General features: G+C 38.1%; 1 protein-coding gene across 1 annotated transcript in view; it reads left to right on the top strand.

The window, feature by feature from the left end:
* Nucleotides 1-16,761, top strand: part of VWDE (von Willebrand factor D and EGF domains) — a gene marked incomplete at both ends in the record, with an annotated part of 40,222 nt that extends 23,461 nt beyond the window's left edge. The window contains 18 exons of the mRNA XM_082329559.1: nt 1,793-1,948; nt 2,563-2,667; nt 3,043-3,157; nt 5,091-5,341; nt 5,459-5,678; nt 6,244-6,381; nt 6,984-7,046; nt 8,581-9,261; nt 9,593-9,688; nt 9,773-9,868; nt 10,398-10,493; nt 11,822-11,917; nt 12,256-12,351; nt 12,855-12,950; nt 13,053-13,148; nt 14,412-14,507; nt 15,076-15,179; nt 16,741-16,761. Of these exons, the coding sequence (XP_082185685.1) occupies nt 1,793-1,948; nt 2,563-2,667; nt 3,043-3,157; nt 5,091-5,341; nt 5,459-5,678; nt 6,244-6,381; nt 6,984-7,046; nt 8,581-9,261; nt 9,593-9,688; nt 9,773-9,868; nt 10,398-10,493; nt 11,822-11,917; nt 12,256-12,351; nt 12,855-12,950; nt 13,053-13,148; nt 14,412-14,507; nt 15,076-15,179; nt 16,741-16,761 (2,622 nt within the window). The remainder of the gene's footprint in view (nt 1-1,792; nt 1,949-2,562; nt 2,668-3,042; nt 3,158-5,090; nt 5,342-5,458; nt 5,679-6,243; nt 6,382-6,983; nt 7,047-8,580; nt 9,262-9,592; nt 9,689-9,772; nt 9,869-10,397; nt 10,494-11,821; nt 11,918-12,255; nt 12,352-12,854; nt 12,951-13,052; nt 13,149-14,411; nt 14,508-15,075; nt 15,180-16,740) is intronic.
* Between the last annotated feature and the right edge of the window lie 2,873 nt (nt 16,762-19,634).

Raw genomic sequence — 19,634 nt, forward strand, 5'->3', positions numbered from 1 at the left:
CTCATGGCAAGATATTCTGATATAACACTCTTTGTGGTGGTGTATTTGGCTCTCAACTACAAAAGCTTTCTATTGAATCACTTTTATTGATGATGATCTCACTGACAAGATGATGATCTCACTGACAAGAGCCAGGTTAGAAAATGAACACTACTGCTGTTATCTGCAGTTGAGGAGGAAGCTGAGAATTTTTTCCTTGAAAATACAAAAGAAAGGGTGTTTGGCTTTTTTTGTTTTGTTTTGTTTAGTTTTGTTTGTTTAATTTTCAGACCAGAGTAGTAGTGACTTTATGCAAATGTCAATGGACTTGCAACAGTATAGAACTCCATGTATTTTGAGATTAAACTTAAATGATCAAAATTTCATAGAAAACACATTTTGGCAGAATTTAGAGCTAATACACATTGAATTTCTTATTTTTTATATTTTCACTTTTGAGAGGTTAAATCAAGTCCATTGTCCATGGGCTGTCCTACCATGTTAGGAAGAATGTAGGTCTCGTGCATCATGCTGAAAGAGGTGGTTCAGAGAATTCTCTGTTGAAGTACCTCACAGATGCAGGACTACTGCACATCTCTTGATAGAGGTTTGGGTAGGACATGGCCAAGGAACCTGTGGTTACACAGATCCAGAATTTACTAAGATTTTTGTAAAGGATGAGAGTGTCTTTAACCTCCCCAAAACAAAAATCCAGTTTTAGTTCCTTCTTATTTATGTTGAACTGCAGAAGTAAGTTTTTCTATGAACCTAATGAGCTAAAATGCTAGTAGATATGAAGGTTTTTTAATTGGTTTTTGAAAGGTTAATATGTTTCTGAAAAAATTAGCTGAACTTGCCTCCGGCTAATAACAAAAGGTTTCTGGAGAAATAGACTGCATCACATTTCAAAGGTTATGGTACTAAATACACCCAAAATGACATATTTAGAAATATTTAGCTGTTACACTTCTACTCACCCATGCTGTGAATTCCTTAACTGAGTATAGGGTGAAAGAAAAACAAAACGTTTGTTTGGAACAAAAATAGCTCATATGTCTTTTCAGCAAATTTCTTCCTTTTTCTGTTATTTTTCTGTTTGAATAAATGTCTTGATTGGCTCCAGTAACTGAAAAAAATATGCCAGCTCAGTAAAACCTAGTCAAGCTCAAAATTATTTTGATCTTGCTGTTTTCTTGATTCTTAGTCTGTCTGGATTCTTACTTCCATCTAACTTTATTTTCAGTATGCTTATCCCTGCTTCCACATCAGTACTTCAGTCAAATAGTACTATCATGCCTATTCTGTTACCTTGAACTCTCGAGATCCTTGGATGACTTGTCCTGGTGTAATCTACTGGCTTGTGCAAGGGCTTAATGGCTAACTGCCAGTATTCCCCCAGCACTCAGAATGATACCTGAGCCCTGCCAAAAACCTCATCTGTTCCTTCAACTAAAGCTTGTCCTCTCATGGGAGCAGAGATGGAGAGGGATACAGGCACTTACACATCAGGTCAGTGCTGTTAGAGGATCACCCACTGCTTAACCCTCCCATTACTCTCCAGCTGGAAGAACTGTTTTTCCTTGGCAATGCAGTGCCAAAGGGCCATGCGGCAGGAAAGACCTCTGCCTTTTCTTCCACAGTAGGAGGCTTAGGTAGAGATCTATGTGTGCAAATAATGGCATTTAGTATTTCCCACTGCATCCAGAGACGTTAGACTTGTTCAAACACTGTGCAATACATGGTTGTTTTCTCTGATAAAAATATTTTCATAATGTATTTCATTGAAAAACAGATTTTCTGTCTTAACATTTAGTATTATGATAGACAATGGATTCCTGGAGAACCTCTAACTATGCCAGCTGCCTTTCAAAATGCCAGGACTGTCGACTGCCTGTTACCAAAGGATGGCCAGCAGTCTGATATCATGGATCTGGTTGATGATAAACCCATTGCCAGATGGCAAATAAAGGTACCTGCAGAAATTTCAAATATTCACTTACAGATATTCCTATTACGATGAAAATATATTACATAGATATTACCCTTTTTTAAATGGTACTAAAGGTGAAACTCTGCTTGCTTAACTTGGGGTCTCAGTTTCATCACCTAAGCTTAAGTGTTGAGTGCCATTTTAGAGCATTCTCCTGCAAGGGGACTGGTAAATATGACCTAGCACCTAGAGAGACACACGTTCTTCAAGAGTAGAAGATAAAGGCCAGGTAGTTACCCTAGAGCATTTCAAATGACATTAGACACATTTATGGAAAAATTGAGTTGAGCCCAGTCTACATGGACGAATCCCTGTGTGAAATATATATCTGAGCTCTCATACAGATTGAGTCAATAAGGTCAATAGAGTCTACACACTATTCAATTTACCCTAAAGTAGACACCTACATGTGGTTGGTCAAATATCTGCCTAGAGTTATTGGCAGGATTGATTAGACTTCTGATGACTATTAGGAGAGTTTGAACAGCTAAATGTAGGTGTCTGTCAATGAGCTGAAGCTCAAGCTAGCAGTCCACGCTGGCGATACGTTGATGCCTGTATGGGTTAATCCATTTTTACTGTACATCTTGCAGATTTCTAATGATGGAGTAATTTATAGCAACTCTAAAACAATGATATTATATGATGGAGCCTGTCAGACATGTGAACCACAAGAATCTGCGTTATGTCAGTTAAAGGTATGTATTTCATTACTCTCTATGTTTATTATGAAAACATGCATCTTTTCAGGCAGAAAAAAATCTAGAAAAATCAGCAGAACGTACCTTGTTCTTGTTCCCAACATGGATTTTCCATGCACAGAAATGATAAACACAGAAAGAGAAGCTGGGATGAGGCAATTTTGAATTAAAAAAATCAAACCAAAAGCACTTACATAATTACCAAATAAAACCAAACATGCTGTCAGTTGTTTAGATTTAAAAACAACCTTACTTGTTTAGTGGAAGTGCAGAATAGATTAAATTAGATTTTATTTGACACTCTACAAATTCATCCGGATTTACTGTTTGATAACCAAAAATTAATGAATCACATTGTCATTTCTCTTAAAGGAGAAAACATGCAACATAGATGGACTCTGTTATGGTGAAGGTGACACAAATCCAACCAGCCCTTGCTTACTCTGCAGACCTGATATATCAAAGTTGACTTGGTCAGTTGTTGAAAGTAAGTTCTAAATAGTTTTCTTTTAATAGCAAGAAGCTGAAAATCTATTAAGTTTTTAAATTCATGGAAATAGTGAAGTTTTAAGTTTAACTAGTGAAGTGTTTCATTTACAGTTTAGTACCCCCTACTTTAGCTTGTAATTTAATCTTGGTTTTCATCTGATATTTCTCCTAATTTCTGAAAATGATATTTTGTTCTCCAGAGCATACATGTAAAAGGCTTTTTTTTTTTTTTTCTTTTTTTCTTTTTTTCCCCTTGCCCTGCCCCCCCAGTAGCCATTACAAATAACTAATGATAATTAACAACTGTCAGCCTAATTGGCACTTAGAAGTCTTTTGGTATTTGGCACAGCTACCTCCACAAATGTTTGTCTTCAACATTTAGGAATAAAAGATATTTTCCAACAAATGACTCTGATACCAAACAAGATGAGAACACAAACTGAATTAAATGGCATGTTATATTTATTAGCCACTTAATATTTGGACATAATCCACATTGATGGCATAGATAAATGGCCTAAACAAATACTTGAAAGTATATCCAAGGCTATCATACTTCAGTCCAGTTAGAAACCGCACTATGAAAAGACGACCTGGTCTAGATTCTTCATATTCCTTCTCCATAGTACAAAGTTCTAGCCTAGAAGTTATAGGTCTTTTGGCTCAGATCTTAGTCTTTGGATATACAAATCATATTGGTCCCTTCAGCAAGTGGGATGTCTCTTGGGGCTTTACTAGTAGCCATCCAGCCTGCCCCATCAACCCGAGTCCGTAACATCTCAAATACAAGCGTTCCATCAGTGTTTTAATGGGTGAATGTGCTGGCAAGACTCTGCCTGGATTGGGAAGGGTCCTGTATGTGTGGGACTTCTGGTGCTTGTCTTGCTGAATCTTTTCCTATTTCAAACTTGTACCGAAAGCCAAGGTAGCTATACCTATTCCAAAAGAATGAATCCTGAATGAAATGAATGAAATGAAACTCGTCCAGCAGTCAGGGAGTCAAGGGATTTCCATGTTACAGCCACGGACTGGAATTCAATATTGCCAAAGTCAGAAATGGGAGAAGAATGTAAACCAGAGGCAATTCCCCAAAACCCAGAAGCGCAACCTTTTCTGCAGATTGGATGACACTAGGAAGAGGGTGTCAGAATCTAACTGCTGAGACACTGATTACACCTTCTTCTCCCTTCGTGGTTTCTGCCATAGTGGGAGGGTTCCTGCTTGGAGCGGTCGCTTCACTGTAACCCAGAACTTAGCAATCTTAATCACCTTCCCGTGTCCAACTTCAAAACCTACACTTTCCCCAGGGCTTCTGCTTCTCTCTTTCACAGAACTTATTCTGGTGCTGGGGTTTTGGTTGTTTGTTGTCACTTGGAGTCTCTAGAAATCTAGTTATTCCTGCCAAATAGGTTAGAGCTCAACAGTGCAGGCATCTAAATAGACTAACACTTACCAGTGAGTAAGTTGTTGTGTGGTTGAAATCCTTTCTAGGAACGAGTGAATAACTTATTCCATCACCTCATGTTCAGTTTTGCCAAGATGGTCACTGCAGCCCATTCCCAAGTATTGCTTAACAATGTCTATTCATTTGTTAAAGGAAACACCATCACCTCTGAGTTTCATGGCTACCTGTACTTTCATCTGCTAACTATCTCTGCATAGTTAAAACACAGTGCTTAAATTCAATAAATTCTGAGTTCTTTCTATGTATAGATGCACTGCATCTTTATAAGCTCTTGCGTAGTATAAGTAATTTCTTGGTTATGTTGTTACAGCTATAACGAAAATACCTTGTGTTTTTCCTGTGCCATTCAAATGACATTAGAATTTAAGAGAAATAATTACATGTGACTTCCTTAATAGAAAGATATGCACCTTTTAATTTTTATAAGTATATTGCAACTTTGCTTAAAATATTTCCTTTGTTGCAGATAACCAGCCTCCAGTGCTTGAAACTTTTCAGGGTATGCTACAGACTTTTTATGGAGAAGATTTTGTATATCAGTTTTTGGCTTCAGATCCAGAGGGCTCTGCTATTCATTTCACATTGGATTCTGGTCCAGAAGGTGCCAGTCTTTCCCCATCAGGTCTCCTTTTGTGGAAAGCTGCGTCAATGAATCTCCATAAATTAACATTTTCTTTGACAGATGACTGCAATGCAAAGACTAAAGTAGAAATAGAGGTAATGAATATTACAGTAAAATGACACCTACTAGTAAGATGTTTAAGATATCTAATTACAAAACTCATTGCTAGTTCATTAAAAAAAGAAAACTGTCTTATTGGGCATGTCTTGTAGGTCAGTGTAAAATCGTGTGATTGCCTAAATAATGGCTCATGTGTGACAAACATTAATTTCCCACCTGGAAGTGGAAGATATCTTTGTGTGTGTGTGGCTGGATTTGAAGGTGATCTCTGTCAAGTGAATACTGATGACTGTAAACCTAACCAGTGTGGTATTGGCAGATGTGTGGATGGAATAAACAGCTATTACTGTGAATGTCCACCTGAACTTCAAGGTAAATTGCTACTTTTTTACACGTATTTATCACATGTAGTGATAAATAGGAGTTTCTAATTTTATGTCTACTTTTTTTTTAAATTTTTGACTGCAAATAGCTTACTGTTAGAGTATGAAGAAATTTTATGGTCTTGTGGTAAAGTTATAAGATATACTTCAAGATTTTTCTTGCATGAATACGATGGTTGTTTATATTATGAGAGCACACCACTGTTTTCCTCCACAGAGGTAAACACAGCAACATGGTTAAACATAGGAGTGATGAGTTTGGTTACAGTGTGATTCCTCCTATGCCTACAGATAAACATGTAGTCCTCACAGCCCACCTTCTCCATATTCCACAATAAGCAAGATACTTGGTATAAGATGAAAAAATGTGAATAGCAAACCTAGTCAGCTGTACTTATTTGATGCACTGAAACACTTTGTTGCACTTGATAGATGCCTCTTTTGTATTTCAGCACCTGCATGCATTCTACTTTTATCTTTTATAAACACACTGTCAAAAAGTCTAGTGACACAATATTATAAAAAAAAATAAAAAAATCTGTGTTTCAATGCAGGTAAAAATTGTCAAGATGATGTAGATGAATGTGTATCCAGTCCTTGCTTCCCTGGAGTATTTTGCTTCAATACTTTCGGTTCTTACTATTGTGGTCCATGCCCAAATAATCTGCAAGGAGATGGGAAGTCATGTTACGGTAAAATTATTTGTTTTTCAGAAGAATGCTATTATCTTGTTGTCATTCAGATAAAATACCTTTGGTTGTGCTTCATGTTTCTAACAGTAACTTAGAACTCTCTTCAGTAGTCAGCAAAACAGGACTGTGTCTCTGACTGTTGATGGCTGGGACAAAATCTCAGTTGATGACAACATCAGACTGCACTGGGTCACATAGTTGTAAAGCACTTTTTCAGGTGACTAGAAAAAATAGATACAAAATACCCCAATTCTTTTATATCAAAGTAGAATACAATGAAATTTATTTTTTTTTCTGCATTATGTTCATAATGTGAGCAATTATTGACAAAATGTTGTTCTATTGGATTGCTTAACATAGAACTATTTACCCAAATCAAGGCACTTGCCAAATAAGGTGCCCAAACATATAGTTACAATGCAATTACTGAATAACTTGTATTTTTAAAATACTGTATTGAAAACTTTTAAGAAACAATTTTTACTCTTCATCTGCTTTCTGAATTTTGAGTTATTTTTATGTACTAAAACTTTAACTCTGTAATTTATTTGCAGTTAAAACAAAAGTAACTACTAATGTGCCTTCACATCTTTTGTTTTTAGAAAGCTTTGAAGACACTAATGTTGAAAGAAAGGATTCCACAGGAGAAATTGGAGGGCATAAAGGTGATTTTTTCATGAAGAAAATGGAATTTCTGATTCACATACTGATAAGAATATAGCTGACAAATAAAGGTTCTAGTCAGTTTTATGTTAGTCACTTTAATTTTTCAGTTTGACTCAATTTAATTCATTACTGGGGTTGTGTTCTGATGTGAAAAATGAGACTGAAATGTCAATATCAACAAATCCCTTAGGTCAGTCAAGTCATTTTATTGACAGTCTGATGTATGACATTCTTATTGTTGCCTTTTGTTTTTGTGACTAACCACTGACATAAAATAGGTAACATGGGGATAGGGACATCTGTTATATGAGATAGGCAAAAGTTTATGGCATTATGTTGAATGCCATTTTCCTACTTTAACTCAAAGGAAAGGGGAAGGATATGGCAAGTGAATGTCTTAATTCCAAAACTCCATAAACGCTGCTGCTGGCATTTCCAGCTCTGGGCCTGCTGGGGCTTTCTTTGCAGGAAATTCTTGTGTGTCTTTTCCCTTTATCTCTGAATTGTTAGTGGGGGAGGAGGAAAACTCTCTCACTCTGCTGCCAGTGCTGGATAATTCTTCATTGGCTGAAAAATGGCTGCAAAAGACAGCATTCTGTAATAAGATTCAGTAAAGTTTTAACCTTTTGTAGACCATTTTCTAGTACCATTCTAAATGCGGTTAGGGACAAAGCTTAAGTTAGGTTGGATATTCTCCTCTGGTTTCATTCCTTCTCTGCCCCATAATGCTGAAAGCCCATATACGGCATTCTGCCATTCTGGGATTACAGTGCCATACTCCTTTCCACAACCCGCCGGACCACCCACTTTTCCTGGGCAGAATATGAAGAACTTTTTATTCACTTTGCACTCCTTTCAGTGAGGAGGCTGAGTCAGTCTCTGTTGCTTATAAAACACATGAAACATCCTACTAATAAAACCCATGCAGAAACTTCAAGAAAGTTGATAAAAAAGTTTGGAGAGTAAAACACGGTAATACTTTTGCTACAAGGTGATGGATTATTCACCTAAAATACTGTCCGTGGTGCATCAGTAAGTATAAGCATATACATACTTGTGATTAAATATCTGCTTCTAGACTCTAGGCATATTACTAGCACTTAGACACACTGGTGAACCATAAGCAGTATCTTTTCTTTAAACTCTGTTTCTGTTACCTAGTTGGAAGCAGTATAAGGAGCTGGTAATTTGCTTTGACAGTAAAGCTGTTTATTGACCCAGTACGGGAGAAAATCTCTGCTGTCTGCCTCATATAGATGGTGCTTTCTCCTTATCTTCCAGCCAAGAAAAGGCCATGGTGAGGGTGGGAAAGGACGTAGCCAGAATACCTTGATCTTCTCCAATTCTGCCAGTTAGGAGTTAGGTTCTACTGCGTACGTGTATTATGATGTAGCACATGGAGAGACTTCCTGAAGCAGAGAATGAAGGGGCTGTACGTTTTTCTGTTCAGAAGACATTCCCTACCCTCAGAAGGAAAAAAGTCTCAAAATATTCACATACTTTTTTCCCCCCTTTCTTTCCGACATGCTGTAGGTTTTCAACAATCATCCTTTGAGAAGGTTTTCAGCATCTCAAGCTATATTCCTAGTTCTACAGATGTCCCCGAGAGATTTATTTCTACAGAAATGGTCAGCAGCAGCACTCCACCAGCCTCCACAGTAAAAACAATCACCTCTTGGAAGTCACTTATTTCTCAGAGAAGTGTTTTTGTACAGCCTGCTGTTACTGGAAACATTGCTCATGCTCTCAGCACCATCAGTGGTCAGCTTGCTAACACGGAAGAGAGTTCTTCAGTAGATGCTGTGATGACTGCATCTTCAAGGAGCCGTGCTGTATCACCTGAGAAGAAAACCAGGGCACAAGTTGAGGCCTACAGCTATTTTGAGACCAGCAGGAAGACTTCTCCTAGCAGCAGAACAAATATAAGCAAAGGGCTTTCTTTGCCAAGCAAAGTATTCAAAGGTGGAAATGCTCACAGAGTTCAGCACTTGTTAGCCAAGCATAAAGCGAGTCCTTTACCTTTTGTCCGTGTTGAAGTCACTGTCCCGCCAAAAATGCTTCCTGAAGAATTGAGTGAAATAGTGATTCCTAAAGCAGTAACCTGTACCGATTTACCCTGTTTTCCTGGCGTACCTTGTGAGCCAAGTCAGGATGGAAGCATCAAGTGCGGTCGTTGTCCTTACGGTTATTATGGAGATGGCTTCACTTGCAGAGGTATTACAAATAACTACACTAAATGCTTTGCAGAGAAGAATCTTGTGACATCTTTATAACTTGAAAGTATGTTGTTACTGTGTGATCAGTGAAATGCATAGAGTATTGAATTTTCTCATTTTCATTATTAATATTGGCAAAGCCTACAGGTTTTTAGTTGTATGGATGCACTTAAAAATATTTTTCTGATGTGTCTCAGGCTCCCCACTTATGGGCAGGGACCTAATGGATTCTATGTGATCTGTTCATTATGTTAGGCAAGACACCGTTGTGCTGAAATGCCATTTTCATTTTCCTTATTCCTTTCTTTGTTTTGTCCATTGCTTTTCAGCAAGATGTAGACAAACATGTGGCAAAAATATGGAGTGTGTAGCACCCAATATTTGCAAATGCAAGCCTGGTTATGCTGGTTATAACTGTCAGGCTGGTGAGTATGGCATTTTGATTTAGCCTGTGGTAACTCATATCCACAAATTAATGATTTGAAGGTCACTGTTGATTTTTTGCACAGCTCTATGCAGACCTGATTGCAAAAACCATGGGAAGTGCATTAAGCCCAATGTCTGTGAGTGTCTACCAGGATACAGTGGCTCCGCTTGTGAGGAAGGTAAATAGAATATTTTTCTCTTTTGAATCCATAAATACCCAAAGGATGCTGTAAATACCTTCCATGACTGTTCATTCTGACAGCAAATAGGTGTGTTCATTTTATTTTTACTTTAACAGAACTCTGAGTAACTTCTTGGTATATACCCTACTTTTTTTTGATGTACACTGTAAATGTTGCTTGTGATTGGATATTCCTAAATTTAGCTTTCACAGTAAGTGGAGGAGTTCACCAGTGAATGTAGAAGCCTCTAAGCTAAACAATCCTGAAGAGTGGGAAGTCCTGTCTGGAAATTGTCTCAGATTTCTTTTCTTCAGGGTGACCACCACTGTTGGGACTCTGTGTACTCTGTTGGAATTAAGTTGCTCTTGTTACTTATTCTTGCCAAAAGGCATTGCATACATCTCCTTATTTTATTTCCAGTTCTTTGCTCACTGTCAATTATTAACATTTCCTTTTTCTAAAGCATAACCAATCCATGCATCTTTTTAGAGGTGATTTCTTGAACGATATAATTCTATATCTGCAGCACACTGTAAACCACCCTGTCAAAATGGAGGCACGTGCTTGGCCGGAAATCTCTGCACCTGCCCATATGGTTTTGTGGGACCAAGATGTGATACAAGTAAGCAAAAAAGCGTAAGGGAAGAATACAGAACATTTCTCCTGTTCTTCAGGAGCAAGAAAGAAAATTATGGTTTAAGTTTTTGATGCACTCTGTCTAATGCTAGCAAATGACATAATACCCGTGCCTCTTTGAAGGCTCCCATGCTTGGGCTATTCGAACATTAGTTAGATAGTATTTGCACAAAACTTTGGAAACATAACGTACTATAAAAATTGCAAATGGTTTATTATTTATGATTCATAAACGTGGAAACAATGCGCACGTTGCGTGTGTGATACTACCTTCAGAACAAACAGAGATGTTTAATATGTCCTTACAGCTTTTTAACTTCTATCGTCTTAAATTGGTTAAACACTGGGGTACATTCAGAAGTTGTTATTAGTGAATTGGTGGGTCAGAAGAACTGGGATACAGGAAAACTGAATTCAGAACAACATTATGGGGTCTTTTTTTTACCTGGCATGAAAATTGGAAAATTTGCTGTGATCATAGCTGAAAAATTGGAATTAGTTAGTCTCGCATAAATTGTCTTTTACATACTGAATTCTACATGCTGCAATTTGGCAACTCCAAATTTTGGGTGGGTTTCACACCGGTAATTTTTATCATTCAGAGAGTCCAAATTTAGGCATGCTGTTTATATGTCATTCAGCTGAACGTACCACTGCATTATTGACCCCGAATTGAGAAAATCCTTTGTTCCTCTCCTCCTCAAATCCCAGGACTCTTTGTTCTCGGTTTTTCTTGTTCTAGTTTCAGTTGTGACACAAAAAAAAATACAGCTCTTTTTGTTAAGCAATACTAAAGAGAATGAGATACTGTCCTAAAGAAGTGATTCCACAGCCATGATATTTTAATGTCTTTGCTTGTTAGTCTCGTGTCACTCTATGCATGCAGCTGCACTTGCTGAAGTGATGGAGGACACTTCAGTGAACTTTCTTGGAGTCCATCAAATCCATCGTGTAACATGGTCTATTTGTCTCTTAGTATTGAATTTCCCATTTTCTTTAGAATTTATTTGAAATTTTCTAGACTTTTAACACTGAAACCAGTGGTTAAACTATAACCATACCATGGATAATTACATGGAAAGACATTTTATTTACCTTTATAGTCTGGTGCTAGCTTTTTATGGCTTTGCATCTGGATTAATCTATTCAGCAATTCCTCTTCAACTAGTGGAATTGTATGTTATTGCCAGTGTTAATATTTGGGAAAGAACTGAAAAGTGAATCAAGCATAATTTGTAACATACCTCTTTCTCCCTGCCCCGTCTCCTCCCTGACCCCTTCTCCTTTGTTTTTGCCCAACTTCTTGGATCATAGTGGTTTGCAACAGACACTGTGAAAATGGTGGTGAATGTCTTACTCCAGACATCTGCCAGTGTAAACCTGGGTGGTACGGACCTACATGCAGTACAGGTAACACTCCTGCAACATCCGTGTTCCCGGGAGAGCGTCTGTAGGACCTCCTATAGTTTGAAATTTGGAACCGCGTGGCTCAGACAGCAGCGATGGGTGGCTGCTTACTGCCGCAGAGCCTCCGCACTCCCTCTTGTCTCTGCATGTTAGTTCTGCTGCCATCAGCACCTCTAGGGAGTCCAATACTGATCCTAAAATTTTGGGTACAGATTTTATGTGAATGGTGTTACCTGCAGTTATCTGAGGTGTTTAATTCCTCTCCTTGCAATAGAAGCACATATTTTATAGACTTTATTTGGATGTCACGCTTCCCACTCTTCCTGACCCTGTTTCTGCAGCGATGTGTGACCCTGTGTGTCTCAATGGTGGTTCCTGTACTAAGCCAGATGTTTGCCTCTGTCCACATGGATTCTTTGGTGCCCAGTGTCAGAATGGTAATTTTTTTTTTTTTTTTTTTTCCCTCCCCTCTTAGCTGCCATTATGAGGAAATCTGTAAGAAAACATTGTTATCTTAAGACACAAAATTAATTATCAAGTCATGTACCTGAGAAGTGGTGCAAAACAGAGATAATGTTATTTTTTAGATTTTATGGCTGATTCAGTGAACATCCAAGGAGAAGGGAGACTCAAAATTTGCCTTGTCTTCCTTTTGATCAGTGTTCAACCAGTTCCCATGTATATTATGTAGTCTGGTTACTTGTGTACACATACAGTTGCTAACCTTGACCCCTTTTTTCTGATTTTGTTTTTACAATTGATGCAGGCACCAAACCACATTAATATGATTTTTATGAGACAGGCCTGATATTGATTGATAGTGCTGAATGCCTATATAAGCTGTCAGAATTTTAGTGTTGCAGTCTTGTTTTCTAGACGTATATCACGAAGTCAAACAAAATGCAAACTACAGCCTTTTCCTCCTGTTTGTATCTTTTAGCTGTCTGCAGCCCGCCTTGTAAGAATGGTGGTCATTGCATGAGAAATAATGTCTGTACTTGTCCTGATGGGTACACGGGCAGAAGATGTGAAAAAAGTAAGCCAGTGTTAAAATCCTTCCAGGATCCGAAAGTAAACAATAAATTATTCTGTAATCATCAGTTAAATGTATTAAACAGCAGATGTTTTTGATTTTAAGGTGTCTGTGAGCCAAGGTGCATGAATGGAGGAAGGTGCGTAGGGCCAAACATTTGCTCTTGTCCTTCAGGATGGAAAGGAAAAAGATGTAACACTCGTGAGTATCTTGTAGTTAACAAACGGGAGAACCATGCCTTAAAAGTAATAAATATATGACTAAGGACAACTCTGTCCACACAAGTAATATGAAGTTAGTGCCAAAGAACTCAAGAATATATACACATTGAAAAATAATGGTCTATCACGTGGCAGCAAAATTTAGGAAGGATAACTAATACCATGCAGTTCTTTTAGGCTAAATCACGAGACCAAAATATCTTTTAAATTCTTGTACGGCAAATAATGTTTCTTTCTTAATTCTTGTCTAAATAAGAAACATCTGTATTTCTGCAAAGAGCTGAGTCAAAGAATGTCAATTTGTGCTGTAGGACATAAAAGCAGATACAATAGAAAAAGAAGTACAGTGAAAGATTGGAAAACGGGAAACAGTGGGAAGCGATTGGACTAGAAGATGCAATGGGCATGAGCTCTTTAGGAAAGGTAGAAATAGGACTCTGATGGTAGCACAGCTGTGGGTCACGTTGTATCTTAATGAAGATATTGATGGTGCATAAATAAAATGTGGCAGCGTGGATAAAAGCACAGTCTGCATGAAAATCAGTGTGAGGCTGGGTGGTAGAAATCCAATAGATAAAGTGTTAGTGTCTGTCATAGTACCCACCCGAGGCTCAGCTATTGATATGGCCAATGAGCTCTCTAATGGCATGGAGGAAAAACAATTTCCCTTGTATTACTTTCTGTAATTATTGGAAAGTTTTATTGAAAAAGATATTACCCATATTGACAGGAGTGAGGTATTCTTGGACACTGTGGAAGAGAGATTTGATTATCAAATAGTCAGTTAACCAATGAGAAATAATAATGGTTTAGATTATGGCTTAATAAGCAGGGACGAATGTGCAGAAAAATGGGTCATAGAAAATAACTTTGGATCAAATCTTCATGATTTGATTCACCGTGTGTTAAATTGCATGACAGACAAAAGATCTCTCATTAAGGTGTGGGTTTTAGAAAGGTAAATTTGGAAAAAACAAAGCTATTTAGTGGTGCTGACTTAATTCAGTATTTCAGGCTTTTGTAGCAATCTGTCATGCATCAGAACATCTCAATGCATGCTTTGGCTCTAGGGCTTTTTGTTTCTCGTTGCCTCTCTTTAATATCCTGTTGATCTCAGATGGATTTTCAGTGAAGATGTGACTCTTGTGTATGGAAAGCACGCGACCTCTCGTGGGCATCCTGAAATGTAAATAATAAGTAATGACTTGGGATATAACCAAACTTTGTGATGATGTTTGTGCAGCGATCTGTCTTCAGGAATGTAAGAATGGTGGGGAGTGTATTGGACCGAGTACATGTCATTGTCCTCCACAGTGGGAAGGAATCCAGTGTCAAACACGTAAGAACGATGTGACCTGAAACCTCTTGCTTCAGCACAGTTAAGAACGCTTCAGCCATACGTAGTGCCTAGAAGTCCTTTACCTTGGTTGTATTTTAACCCAAATCTGTGTCAAAGGCAGGATAAAGAATAGAAATTCCTCTGCCTGTTTTGAAGCCCTCCAGAACGATGGTAGTCTGGGGTCTGGGACCGTGGCAGTATGCAGTGGCTTGCTCTAACACTGTACGCTGCTGCAACAGCCCTGAGAGGCCATTGCAATAGCTTGAGATAGTAAGATGTGTTAAAAACCACCTTAGTCATGTCCCTCGCTCAGTCCGATTCACACCCTCAGTATGTTCCCATATTAAATCTGCATCAAAGCGTAAGGGGGACCGGCTAGGCGTAAGAACATTGTTGGCTCCACAGGACTGTGAAGCCTCCTCACACTGAGGGGTGTTCCCCATGAAAATACCTACCAAGTTCTCAGCTCCTGTAAGCAAGCAGAATAAGTATATAGAGACAGTAGCCACTTTTCCTTCACCAAGTTGTTTTCATGAGTAAAGCCACGTATGTACCTCTCTTGTTTTAGCTGTGTGCAACCAGAAGTGTCTGTTTGGAGGCAAGTGTGTATTGCCTAACGTATGCTCTTGTCGTCCTGGTTATACCGGAGTCCTCTGTGGGAAGAAAATTCAGGTACATGTAGAGTCAAGCCACCATCACAGATGCAGCGGTTTGGGAGTCATTATCTAGTCCACCCTTGTGCAATGAAGCAGCACGAAATACACCAAATGTGGTTGTCTAATTTCTTCTGTTCCGTATCCAGTGAGGGAAAATTCATAAAATTCCTAAGAGCTATTCCAGCAATTTATAGGCTCTAATACTTACAGAATTGTTCTCAACACCTAATGAAAATTTCCTTTGTTTCGAATTAAGCTGATTATCTCTTGTCATCTCCCTAAGTGGCTGCAGCAGGCATTGATAACTATCCTCTTCATAACAACCACTGTTCTCTTTTCCAGCATCTGGCCCCATTTTAGGGAAGAGTAACCCACTGCTGACTTTCTTAGTTTGCGTTAAGTCAAGCCCTGATCTTTTTCAACTAACTAACTAACTAACTACAGCGTCACTCAGTTCCTCCCTGTTTTATACAAATGTTCCTTATCCCCAGGTGTGACTTTGGGAATAGCTTTACTTTTTTGCCTTATAGTGAATGATGACCATTTCTCTGTTCCGTCACGTAATCTTCTGTTGTATTCCTTTGCTTGAGAGCTGACAGTCATTCACTGAAGTAATTTAATTAAACGCTTCATTACAACTAACTTTTTGGTGATGTCTGAAGTAGAAAGCTACTCTTCTCGCATAATCTGTGATGTTTCCCTTCTTGTAATTTCAACATATTTAGAGACTTTTCTGGTGCCAGCAGAATTCATTTGGTGGAGCTGGGACATAGCCTAGCTGATTTTAGCCCTGCATGCTGGTGCTGTTCCTTTACGTTCATCTTGAATTACATGCCACTGTTCACACCTGCACAATTTAGTTCTTTGGTCTCCTACTGCAGCCAAACTAGCATATTCTATCCTTCCCGTCTTTCCTTTCTTTTTAGTACTTTGCCACATTATGTCTTTTAATGTAAAACCTATCACGTGACTGCTAGATGTGCAGGCATTTGTAGTGAGAAACGGGTAAAAAACAGGGAAGACAGCAATGCTTTAACTTTCATCCAGCCTCAGTTTCTCCCAGTTGAAACTAGAGGGAGTTCAGATCTTTTTTCTACTTTATCAATATACAGTGCCAATACCACTTGTGGTGGGATAGCAGGTAACTTGCTAGAGGTGGGGCAAATATGTTTAAGAAATTGAAACAATTAATAAATGCTCATACACACATTGAAAATATAAAACTACACATCCTATGATGATAAGGCTATAATGTTTGTAATATGGATTTCTAAAATGTGACCTGAACAAAAGAAATAATTTTGATTTAAATGTTTACATAAATATATACTGGAAAGCTTTAGCGTATCTTTAATCTAGAAAATACATTGCTGATCAGTCAAACAGTGCTGTATCATACACTGACCAAAATGGCACATTTTCTTAAAGAAATAAACAAATTAGATGCACAAATTTAACTTAATGTTGTGTTTCTCCATACCAGGAAAGCAGAGATTCATTAGAATTGTTTCTTAAACTTTATCGTAAAAAATGTCATTAAGTATCTTTACATTTATGTATTTATTTTTCTCTCCAAGGTACAAAAGCATCATGGTTGAAGAAAAGAAGTGTATCAATTAAATTGCAATACCGCACGGATGTATGAGACTTGAAAATAGCTAGAGGGTTGAAGGCAATTACAGAGTTTATTTAAATGAAAGGAATATCCAGAAGCATTATTTTGAAAAAGATTTGTATTAGTCATGAATTTTGGTGAGCTTCAATACAACCATCTTGTAGTCATTAAAACATGTATATTTCTAGAACTTTTTGCTACCTCATGCACAAACCCCACAGCCTCTGATTCTTCACTGGGCTTACAGATTTGATGAGTGATGCAAACCCAAAATTCTGCAGTTTGGGGATGTAGTCAACTGGGCTATGAGACTTCCTTTGTGGGAACAAGATTGTAATAGCTGCTACGTGTCTCTAGGAAGGAAGGCAGCACTTCATCGCTTGTGAATGGTACCTTCTGTTTTTAAACATTGTTTACCTACATAGTATTTGGCTGCATACAGATGGAAAAGCAGAACTATTTTTTTCTTCTTTGTCTTGTATTTGTGTCAGTCTGTTACAATGACTAGCTAGTAGGGAGGAAGGAAGGGGAACCTAACACAAGAGTTGGCTACTAACAACAGAGGCAAGGCTGCATGTCTTGTCATCCAGATGCAGAATAATTCTGGTTTATCTATGGCAAGCCTTTGTAGCCAGGAGCCAGACACTGACTCTTCTTTTTTTTTTTTTACTTCTCCATTATTTACACTCAGGCAGTTGAGTACCCAGCTGCTGAATGATCTGTGTGTCTGTAAGACTTTTATGCCCCTGTTTTGAGATGGCATTCACTAATAACGGGGAAATTTTGTCCCTGAGTCTCTTAGAGAAATTTGACAATGCTTTTAGCCATGCTGAATCTTAAAATAGGAACTAATAAGAGGAGGAATTGGCTGTAATCATGCCATACATATGCATCAAATCAGAAAGTATTTGTAAAAACTTTAGAGGAGTTTTTGCATTACCTATTGCTCCAATGAACTGTTAGGACCTACCACCAGCCAGATAGATAGTTTTTGAACAAATAAAATTCCACTTTTTCTGAAGTTTCCTATAGAGGACCACCATATTCTTCCCCTAGAGCTGTGAAAGACATTTCAGTTCATGCCTCAACCAACTGAGCTCTGGTAATAGATACAAACCAAAAATAAACGTCATGAGTTCCTGTTCTCCTGAGCACTATTCAATTTACACACACATATTCTGAATAGGAAGAAAATGGAGCTCGTTTTGCCATTTACTGCCACTGTGGGATGCTGATTGCCAAATCATAGCTGTTAGCAGCTCTGTGCCTAGATTTCTCCTCACCTTCTGATAGTCCTCTTAAGTAATTTTGCAAAGTAAGCTGGCATTTTGAGAGCTCAGCATCATTCCAGAATGATACCTGATGGATTTCCAAGTGCCTGACTGGTGAATCTAAAAAATGTTTTCAATTTCCCACTTGTATTTTAAGTTTCAGTGTTTCCATAGTTTCTTTGAATCGAGCATCCAACTGGCTGATAGCCTGACGGGCTGGGAACTGTTGTATTATTTAAAACCTACTCCACTTGAACAGTTTCCTATCTCATAAAGATCTCTATGAACAAAACCTGACTAGCTATTGGAACTGATGCCTCAGGGTGATGCTTTGAATACACAAGGTTCTGAAAATGTTTTTAAAATGCAAACACATCGATATCGCATAATCTCATATTGTAATAATTCCCATTCTACGTGTCAGTTACAGAGGTGTTGTGCTAAAGAGAGAGAGAACATCTGCCAGGAACACTGTTAATAGCGCTTTGGTTAATGAGTTTGTGCAACCCTCCGTTCACAACACTGAATCAATATGTGTCTATGCCTTTCTAGGATTTCAGGCTGAATAAAGGGGTTTTTTTCATCATAACTTCTAGTATTTCCCATTTATTTTCTAAAGGCAGAAATTGATTTCTTTTACATTTTCCAAATGCAAGCTGTGCGAACCAAAGCACATCCAGAGTTTTGCTACAGTAGTTAAAAATGCTCAGCACTAAGCTGTGCTATTTTCCAAGCAAGCCCATGAAGCAGAAAAATTACTAGTACATGCATAAAGGCAGCCAGCTACTTCAAAACTGCCCAGTAATTATGTAATTAGTTGAAACTATTTTGTTACTAGATTGTCCATCATGCACGTGAAACAGAATTCACTGTAATTAGAAAGCACATTGCAACAATGCAGTAAAACTGCTCAGTTTAACAAGAGGCAGAAGCACGTACAGGGCTTGTGTACACAGGTTAACAAAACTGTTCTAAAATTGCATAAGGCAATCTGAAATTAGGCCCAAAAGAGTCTGGGGATTGAGAAGAGGGGAGAAGGGTTGCATACTGCAGGAGCTGCCACAGTCCCAGTCTGACGGAACAAAGGGCAACTTGTGCCAAACTGAAGATCTTGCAGTGATTCTTAGCCCATTATACAGAATACAGGTGTCCTCCCTGAATTTTCTTGCATGATTTCTTTAAATACTAAACAGTGCTGGAAGGTACCTGTGTACATCATCCATTTATTATCTGCTTGCACTAAAGTTGCTCTGCAGGCCAGCAGAAATTCTCCCAAGTGCAGGCTGGCTTTTGCCCATAATCTTGAAAAGATCTTTAAAATGCAGTACAATGAATGATTTCTGAAGGAAGGACTGATATCGCAGAAGATACTACAGATCTTAGCAAGGACTCAGTTTCCTCCATTTGTATCCATGTTGGCTGTGATTTAAAAAAAAAAAAAAAAAAAAAAAAAGGCCTCGTGAAAGGCTCTTTTCTTTTTACAAAAGTTAATTTTATACTCTCATATCTGAGAATAGAAAGTGAGTTAACATTTCCATGTACCAAAAGCAAACCCATGAAGAATCAGCACAAACCCTGAAGTAAA

The sequence above is a fragment of the Platalea leucorodia genome (assembly GCF_965183815.1).
Source record: "Platalea leucorodia genome assembly, chromosome: 1".
Classification (NCBI taxonomy): domain Eukaryota; kingdom Metazoa; phylum Chordata; class Aves; order Pelecaniformes; family Threskiornithidae; genus Platalea; species Platalea leucorodia.